Source organism: Lepidochelys olivacea (assembly GCF_965140295.1).
Source record: "Lepidochelys olivacea isolate rLepOli2 genome assembly, chromosome: 12".
In the NCBI taxonomy this organism is placed as follows: domain Eukaryota; kingdom Metazoa; phylum Chordata; order Testudines; family Cheloniidae; genus Lepidochelys; species Lepidochelys olivacea.
In genome coordinates this window covers 19,839,020-19,847,754 of record NC_140422.1, presented here as the reverse complement: position 1 = coordinate 19,847,754, position 8,735 = coordinate 19,839,020, and the positions used below count along the sequence as shown (strand labels likewise).

The 8,735-nt window shown below is 42.6% G+C and overlaps 1 protein-coding gene across 1 annotated transcript; it reads left to right on the top strand.

The window, feature by feature from the left end:
• Window positions 1–2,267: 2,267 nt before the first annotated feature.
• UQCRFS1 (ubiquinol-cytochrome c reductase, Rieske iron-sulfur polypeptide 1) lies at window positions 2,268–6,394 on the top strand. Its single transcript, XM_084644441.1, has 2 exons — window positions 2,268–2,565; window positions 5,606–6,394. Exons 1-2 carry the CDS (start codon window positions 2,355–2,357, stop codon window positions 6,214–6,216), a joined length of 822 nt encoding a protein of 273 aa, XP_084500567.1. The 5' UTR covers window positions 2,268–2,354; the 3' UTR covers window positions 6,217–6,394.
• Window positions 6,395–8,735: the final 2,341 nt, after the last annotated feature.

The following is an 8,735-nucleotide window of genomic DNA, read 5'->3' as shown; positions in this document are numbered from 1 at the left end:
TAATGTAATGCCCATCTTTAAAAAAGGGAAGAAGGAGGATCCTGGGAACTACAGGCCAGTCAGCCTCACCTCAGTCCCTGGAAAAATCATGGAGCAGGTCCTCAAGGAATCAATTCTGAAGCACTTAGAGGAGAGGAAAGTGATCAGGAACAGTCAGCATGGATTCACCAAGGGCAAGTCATGCCTGACGAATCTAATTGCCTTCTATGATGAGATAACTGGCTCTGTGGATGAAGGGAAAGCAGTGGACGTGTTGTTCCTTGACTTTAGCAAAGCTTTTGACATGGTCTCCCACAGTATTCTTGCTGACAAGTTAAAGTATGGGCTGAATGAATGGACTATAAGGTGGATAGAAAGCTGGCTAGATTGTCGGGCTAAAAGGGTAGTGATCAATGGCTCCATGTCTAGTTGGCAGCCGGTATCAATTGGAGTGCCCCAAGGGTCGGTCCTGGGGCCGGTTTTGTTCAATATATTCATAAATGATCTGGAGGATGGTGTGGATTGCACCCTCAGCAAGTTTGCAAATGACACTAAACTGGGAGGAGAGGTAGATACGCTGGAGGGTAGGGATAGGATACAGAGGGACCTAGACAAACTGGAGGATTGGGCCAAAAGAAATCTGATGAGGTTCAACAAGGACAAGTGCAGAGTCCTGCACTTAGGACGGAAGAATCCAATGCACCGCTACAGACTAGGGACCGAACGGCTCGGCAGCAGTTCTGCAGAAAAGGACCTAGAGGTTACAGTGGACGAGAAGCTGGATATGAGTCAACAGTGTACCCTTGTTGCCAAGAAGACCAATGGCATTTTGGGATGTATAAGTAGGGGCATTGCCAGCAGATCGAGGAACGTGATTGTTCCCCTCTATTTGACACTGATGAGGCCTCATCTGGAGTACTGTGTCCAGTTTTGGGCGCCACACTACAAGAAGGACGTGGAAAAATTGGAAAGAGTCCAGCAGAGGGCAACAAAAATGATTAGGGGACTGGAACACATGACTTATGAGGAGAGGCTGAGGGAACTGGGGATGTTTAGTCTGTGGAAGAGAAGAATAAGGGGGAATTTGATAGCTGCTTTCAACTACCTGAAGGGGGGTTCCAGAGAGGATGGCTCTAGACTGTTCTCAGTGGTAGAAGAGGACAGGACAAGGAGTAATGATCTCAAGTTGCAGTGGGGGAGGTTTTGGTTGGATACTAGGAAAAACTTTTTCACTAGGAGGGTGGTGAAACACTGGAATGCGTTACCTAGGGAGGTGGTGGAATCGCCTTCCTTAGAAGTTTTTAAGGTCAGCCTTGACAAAGCCCTGGCTGGGATGATTTAATTGGGGATTGGTCCTGCTTCGAGCAGGGGGTTGGACTAGATGACCTTCTGGGGTCCCTTCCAACCCTGATATTCTATGATTCTATGATTCAAACTGGACAGTCTCTATGTAATAGAATAAATGGACAGAAATCAGACATCAAGAATTATAACATTCAAAAACCAGCCGGAGAACACTTCAATCTCTTTGGTCACTCGATTACAGACCTAAAAGTGGCAATTCCTCAACAAAAAAACTTCACAAACAGATTCCAGTGAGAGACGGCTGAATTGGAATTAATTTGCAAACTGGATACAATTAACTGAGGCTTGAATAAAGACTGGGAGTGCATGTGTCATTACACAAAGTAAAACTATTTCCCCATGTTTATTCTCGGCCCCCTTCCCCCCCCCCCCGTTCCTCACACGTTCTTGTCAACTGCTGGAAATGGCCCACCTTGATTATCACTACAAAAGGTCCCATGTTCCCACCCTGTACCCCCCCCCCCCCCGCTCTCCTGCTGGTAATATCTCACCTTAAGTGATCACCCTGGTTACAGTGTGTAGGGTAACACCCACTGTTTCATGTTCTCTGTGTATATAAATCTCCCCACTGCACTGTCCACTGAATGCATGGGACGAAGTGAGCTCTCGCTCCCCTCAGATAAGTTAGCTGGGCTCTAAGGCGCCACAAGTCCTCCTGTTCTTTTCACTGGGGCGCAGTGGTGTTCCGAATGACATCACCGTGCTGCCCTGGCAGCGCCCGAGGACACCCAGTCTGGCATGGAGCCTACCTACGGCCACTGGGCACCAGAGCCCAAGGCTGGGGGGGCGGGACAGAGCCGGGCCTGCGCGCCGAGGCGGATGCCTGGATGACGTCACGCAGTGCCCTCGGCAAGCGCAGCCTGACTGGCCCCCACCCCAGCCAAGGGGGCGGGGTGTGCGCATGTACGTACGTGCAGGAGGCGGGGCACGTCGTCCTCGCGTGGTTACGCCTACCGGCAGGTTGCGCCCGCCGGTGACTGAGGTGATCTGTCCGAGTCGCAGTCGCCGCCATGTTGTCCGTGGCCGCCCGCGCCGGCCCCTTGGCTCCGTACCTGTCGGCCGCGGCGCACGCCGTGCCGGGTCCGTTGAAGCCGCTGGTCCCGGGGCTGGTGGTGCAGGCCGAGAAGCTGCCGCTGGACCCGAAGCGGCTTGTGCTGTGCCGGGAATCGCTGAGCGGCCGAGCGCCCCGCGGAGGCCTCGTCGCCACCGCCAGCCTCAACGGTGGGCGCAGCCTGGGGTCGGGGCGCTGAGATGGAGCCGCAGGGTCGGGAGCGTTCCTGGGGCCTGTGGGCCTCGCTGCCCTAGGGAGCAGCGCTCGGGTCGCTGTGGCGCATGGCGTCGGGGGTGGGAGGGAGCCCGGGAGGAGGCTCGCAGTCCCAGTGAGACCCCCGCCCCCGTACGCCTCAGGTCACTGTGTGAGTGGGGACTGACCCAGGCCTGCGTTTGGCCCCTCTGCAGCCGGCCCCTCTGCAGCCGCACTTCAGGGTTGGCCTGGCCTTGGGAGTGACCTTGGGGACTGGGGCTGCACTTCTCGTGCTCGGGTTTCTCGTACAGCTCAGCTGTGAGTTACTGACTCTGAGCTGCACCCCAGGAAGTGTTTGCGTCTATCCCCAGCGGACGAAGCCTTCTCAGCCCACATAGGGTCTGGTGCAGGGGTGCTGTAAATCTCCCCTGTGTGTGGGACTGAGGGACCCTGGGAAATGTGAACAGTTGGAGTGTTTCCATACTTGAGGAAGTAATTGACTCTAATCCAGTGCAAACTGCGTGATCACAAGCAGTGATTTTAGACAAGAGTTTGTGCTTGACTCCTTCGTAGGTACTCCAGGCAGGATTTCACTTCACAGCTCCAGAAGAGGGAGAGAACAGAAAACACTGCATGTAGCATGTTGATGGTACTTAATTGTTTTAACTACAAGTGAAGAACTACATCAGAGACCAAAAGTGAGGGGCTTCTTTATGGTTACAAAAACAATAGTTTTAATCTTACCAGGAGACTCATGCCATCAGCCTTATTGTTGTCCAGTTCATGCAGTGTTTTGCAATAGTATATGCAAGGGTACTGACAGAGTAGTTCCTTTCAATAGAATGTTTGTATAGTGGTGGACTTCACAGGACTTAGTTTTCAAACCTAGCAAAGTCGGGTCTCCATGAAAATTTTCCATGCAAAACTTTAGTATAACACTATCCATGTTCCGGTTTTTAAAACTGGAAGTATTTATTCCATTTTCCTATATAAAAGAAAAGTAACGGGCTTACACGTGTTAGTCCATAAACATGGGCATGCACAAGTATTGACCAGTTGACATGTTAAATGGCACTTGGCCTTGTCTATAGTGACTCGTGTCTTGTTTAACATTGGTTTGTGGACATTTCTCAAGATTTCCAAACATTAACCTAGTTTCTAGGGAAGATAAGGCAATGAGGATATAAGCCTGCACAAAATGGACAGAATAGTTTCTCTCTGTTTCCAGATTGCCTTTGCTTGATTTAGTTAATATTTTTATTGTAAATGGAACAGTTGCACTTAAAGTGGCCATTGAATGTGTGTGTTTGCGGGAGGCTCAAGTTCTGAGTGACCAACTTGACACTGTTTTGGCTTGATTTTTCAGAGGCGCAGAGCACCTGCACCTCTTCTTGGGTGAAAATCAACCTCAGCCTTGGTTTGAGACCAGAAATTGCACTCAGAATTAGCAGCTGCTTCTGAAAATTTTGGGCTTTAACTGATGTAATTGAGATACAAACATTGAAATCTACACTACAGTTTTCAGAGTTTAATTCCAGCATAAGAACCCCACTTAAAATCCTTAATTCAAATTGTCCTGTGTGCTGCTACATTGTACAGAAGCCATCAAAATCTTCCAATTCAGTGGCATGTAGTAATAGCCTTCACCGTGTGGTCTCACAGTTTACACAGATATTGGGAACTACTATACCTTGTGGAAAGATGCTTTTGTAGTGATCACAATTACACAAATATTTGAGGCTGACATTCTGCTGTAAAATTAATAACAGGATATGCATTTGATTAATACTTGCAGTGCAAGTAATAGGAAACAGTTTATACACTCAATGCTATATGTGAGGGTTAATGCTAAATTACACTTCTCCATTGAAAAGATTAAATATCTTTTCAAATATTAACCTTTTTATGTTACCAATGGGAATTTCTAGAAAAACAAAAATTAAATATGCAATATAAGGCTAAATATTTCAGTACATAACAATCTTGGCAGGTAGCATTTTCAGCCTTTAAGTTGATATTTACTTTATTCTTTAACGGAGTATCAGTTTTTGTTAAGACAAATAGCCTTCACTTTTTCTGAAAAAAATGCCACGTAAGTTTGCATTGGTGCTGACCCAGTGGACCATTTTGGCATAATAATTGTGAAACTGGGAATCCAACCAATAAAGTTTGGCACTGGAGTGTGAATAGAAGACCTGAGGGAAACATCTTAAATTTGTGCAGTAATCCAGCAAACACATGCATGCTTATTTTTACACTCTTGAGTGGTTCCATTGAAGTCAGAGTAAAGTACATGTATAAATAATTGCAGGTTCATGGTCTAAATGCTTTTTTTAAATCCATGTTTCTTAATCCCAGTGTTTCCAGGGAACTTTAAAATGAAAAAAAAAATCACTAAGAATTTGTCAGTCTTCCCTCCCTGCTGCCCATGGTATTCTTCAGTGTAAAAAGTTAACATGTATAATAGGCTGCCATTTAACCTACCACTGTCTCTAAAAATCAAAATTGTTTGTTTTTTAAAGTTTTAAAATTGTGGTAAGCCATCGTTCATAAGCAGTCTTTCAGTAAGAAAAGTAAGGAAGGGAAGATTTAGCAAGGAAACAGATTTCAAGCTTTTAAGAGGATATAGAATTTTAAAATGTCCTTTACTATTACTGTATTTTAAGTTGTGCCAGGGCTCTTTAAATCATTACATAGCTCAGTTGTGAACAGAATACAATCAGAGTTTTTCTTTTTAGATAGACTTGGCTTATAGTGTCAGAGATTGGTGGGTGGTTGCAGTCTCTTGATAGAAACTTGTTAAGTTTCCCAAATTGTCTTAGTTACAGCCCTGTTGTGGTAATTACTTTTTAACAATACGCAGTTATCAGATTTACTGTTAACAGAGAGTCTTATGGACCTCTTTCCAATTTCACCTTGAATTCCTGAAAACAAAACAAAACAGCATCATAGTAATATAGTACTAGGTCTTTATTATAAAGATGCTTGCAGTTAATAGTATTTACTTTTTTGTTGCAGCTCCAACTAGTGTTCGTTACGTCCACAATGATGTCACAGTACCTGACTTCTCTGACTACCGTCGCTCAGATGTGTTAGATAAAACAAAATCTTCTCAAGATAGCAGCGATGCTAGGAAAGCGTTTTCCTATCTTCTGACCGCAACAACATGTGTAGCCTCTGCATATGCTGCTAAGAATATTGTCACCCAGTTTGTTTCCAGCATGAGTGCTTCTGCTGATGTGTTGGCATTGTCAAAAATTGAGATCAAGTTGTCTGAAATTCCGGAAGGCAAGAATATGGCTTTCAAGTGGAGAGGGAAACCCCTTTTTGTGCGTCACAGAACCCAGAAGGAGATCAATCAGGAAGCTGAAGTACAATTGACTGAACTAAGAGATCCACAGCATGATTTAGACAGAGTAAAAAAACCAGAATGGGTTATACTGGTTGGTGTCTGTACTCATCTTGGTTGTGTACCCATTGCAAATGCTGGAGATTTTGGTGGTTATTATTGCCCTTGCCATGGGTCGCACTATGATGCATCTGGCAGAATTAGAAAAGGTCCTGCTCCAGCCAACCTTGAGGTTCCATATTACGAATTTGCTTCTGATGACTTAGTTGTTGTTGGTTAAATAGCTGGACATTTGTCTGCTTCATCTTTTGCTGTATGAACATTCTGGAAAAAGGATTAATATTCTGGTGTGGTATAAACCTAAATGATCCTAAAACATGTACCTAATTGTCTAAAATCACTCTTATTAAGTATGCTTTAATGCTTCCCAATAAAGAATCGAACTGAGTGATCTGTCATTTACTTGCTGTTAGTGTCTGATTACTGAAGAAATCTGATGGCATTACCTAATAAAGTTATGGATGCCCTGGTAATAAGTATGGGGTGATGTAGCATTGGAACAGAAAACTTAAGCCAGAATTTTCCATACTTAACCGTAGCCATTTCAGTCCCACTCTCCAGAAAACCCTTGCATACTATGATAGGAAAATCTGACCAGGGAACAACTCAGTTGTTTTAGGGAACAGATAAAAACTAATCTCTAAGAGGCATACTTCTTAAAAAAAAAAAAAAATTCCTACTCATCATTATAGACATGTTGTTTTAGTTTGAAATATCTTGCTTTCTACACCAGTATACATCAGTTTTGACTTTGATGGTAGATGGAGATAAACATTGATTAAACTGTTGATTTAAAAATAAAAACAAGTAATTCAAACATAGACTCCTGTATGTGGTTGTATGCCAGAAAAATCAAGTTCTAATCTCATTAACTTCTTCAATAGAAGCAGTTAACTAGCAAACAAAATAAAGTTTACTGATGGGAACTCAACTTTCTAAATACCAAAAAAAAAAAAGGCAGCATAGGCAAACTCTGACCAGCAAGTGTGATGATATTCATCTATTCATGCTTTAGAACTGCTAATATTTATATTTGTGCTTTCACACAATTTCAGTCCATAAAGTTAGATGAATCATTATAATGTGAGAGACGAAGTCATAATCCTTTCCTTTTTAAAGGATTTTGGAAGAGTTAGTCTGTCACTTAAATCTGAAAGTGTCCTCATTTTAACATTACCACAAAAGGAGATGCTGTTTGCAGTGGTGGCTTTTATATAATATATGCATAACACATAGGAAAATCTATGCTCGTGGCTTTAAAAACAGACTGCCATATCTGAGTACATAATTCTTCCATGTATGACTTATGTAACCTCATAACAGCTGTAAAAGTTCTGCAACTCTTTTCAACCTCTATATGAAACTATAAAAGTGTTAAATAAAACACTTACTTCAGTTTGCAACTGTCTGGCATTAAGCTGAATACCTCTAAGTTGGTGTCTTTAAAAACACACAACTACTTCCTCTACCTATACTGCATGGATCCCATTCTATTAATTTTACATTTTTTAATAAACATTTCTAAATTGCATCCAGTCTTTTACCAAGTCACTATATTTCTTGTCAGTCTCTGCTGTACCTCAGCTGGCCTTGGGGGAGAGAAAGCAAGGATAGTTGAGTATTACAGCAATATGGGCTTGTATTAGTAGAATTAAGGGTTTGTAATAATTTCTGTGATAACACCTTGTTTTTAATGGATATTCACAGAATCCACCTAGGTTCATTTGATGCCAGGAACCTGAGTGCCTAATTTACATATACACAAGCATATTTGCTTGGATTTTCCTTGACAGTTGAAAACAAATTACTTGTTTAAGTTCACTAGCAATAACGGGGTGTTATCTTCAACTTACATTTACACTGAGGGAAAAGGAGGAGATAAAGGAAATAACATTACTTTATGAACATTTGCTAATCCATAACTCCCCTGTGACCGAAGTAAATCACCATATTCATTAGAGTTGTGATATTCAGAACAGCAGTTGATGCAGTCTAACCTTTCATGTCAGTTACTAGCCATAACCAGATGCTTGAGTCAATGTTGTAAAGATATAAGGCTGGGCAGAGAATGGGAATTCTGTTTTCATGGAGGAGATGGGAGCCTTGGAACTTGTGCTCTTGGGGCTTCCCTGCTCCTTTGGAGTCTGCAAGTTCATAATTACTCTGCGCCCACAGCATCTTACTCATCCATAAGTGAAACCTGAAAGCTTCTACCTATGCATGATAAAGTATCACAATGAGTATTAAAAAAATCTGTTCCAATTTTTCTTAATATATTAATTTTACTGTGTTAAATATGTAGATCTAAATGAGGGCTGCATCTGCTACTCCTATTTCAGTCAGTGAGATTCTGCTGTTCAGAAGTTCTGTGAACCAGTCTGTTTCTATTTAGGAGCCTAACATTTAAAAATGTTGGCTCTAGTTTTCAAGTGCTGTAGTCTAACATGTTTGAGTCAAGTGTCTATTTAAAAACCCTGAAATAAAGACCTTCAGCGTACACATATGCACTGATTTTCCTCAACATTTGGGAAATGATCTATATAGGGCACCTTGGTAAATTTCATAAGTTCCACATTTATGTAATCATTTCACTTTGACCTGCTTAGCTTCTGCTACAGCTCTTTAAGCGCTGGTGATGAGCTTCTCTCTATATTCCTATTTTTAGGAAAATGGAAAATTGCATTCTTCAAGAACTTTGGTTTTAAACCTATTTCAGGGGGAAAATAATCTTGCAATTTG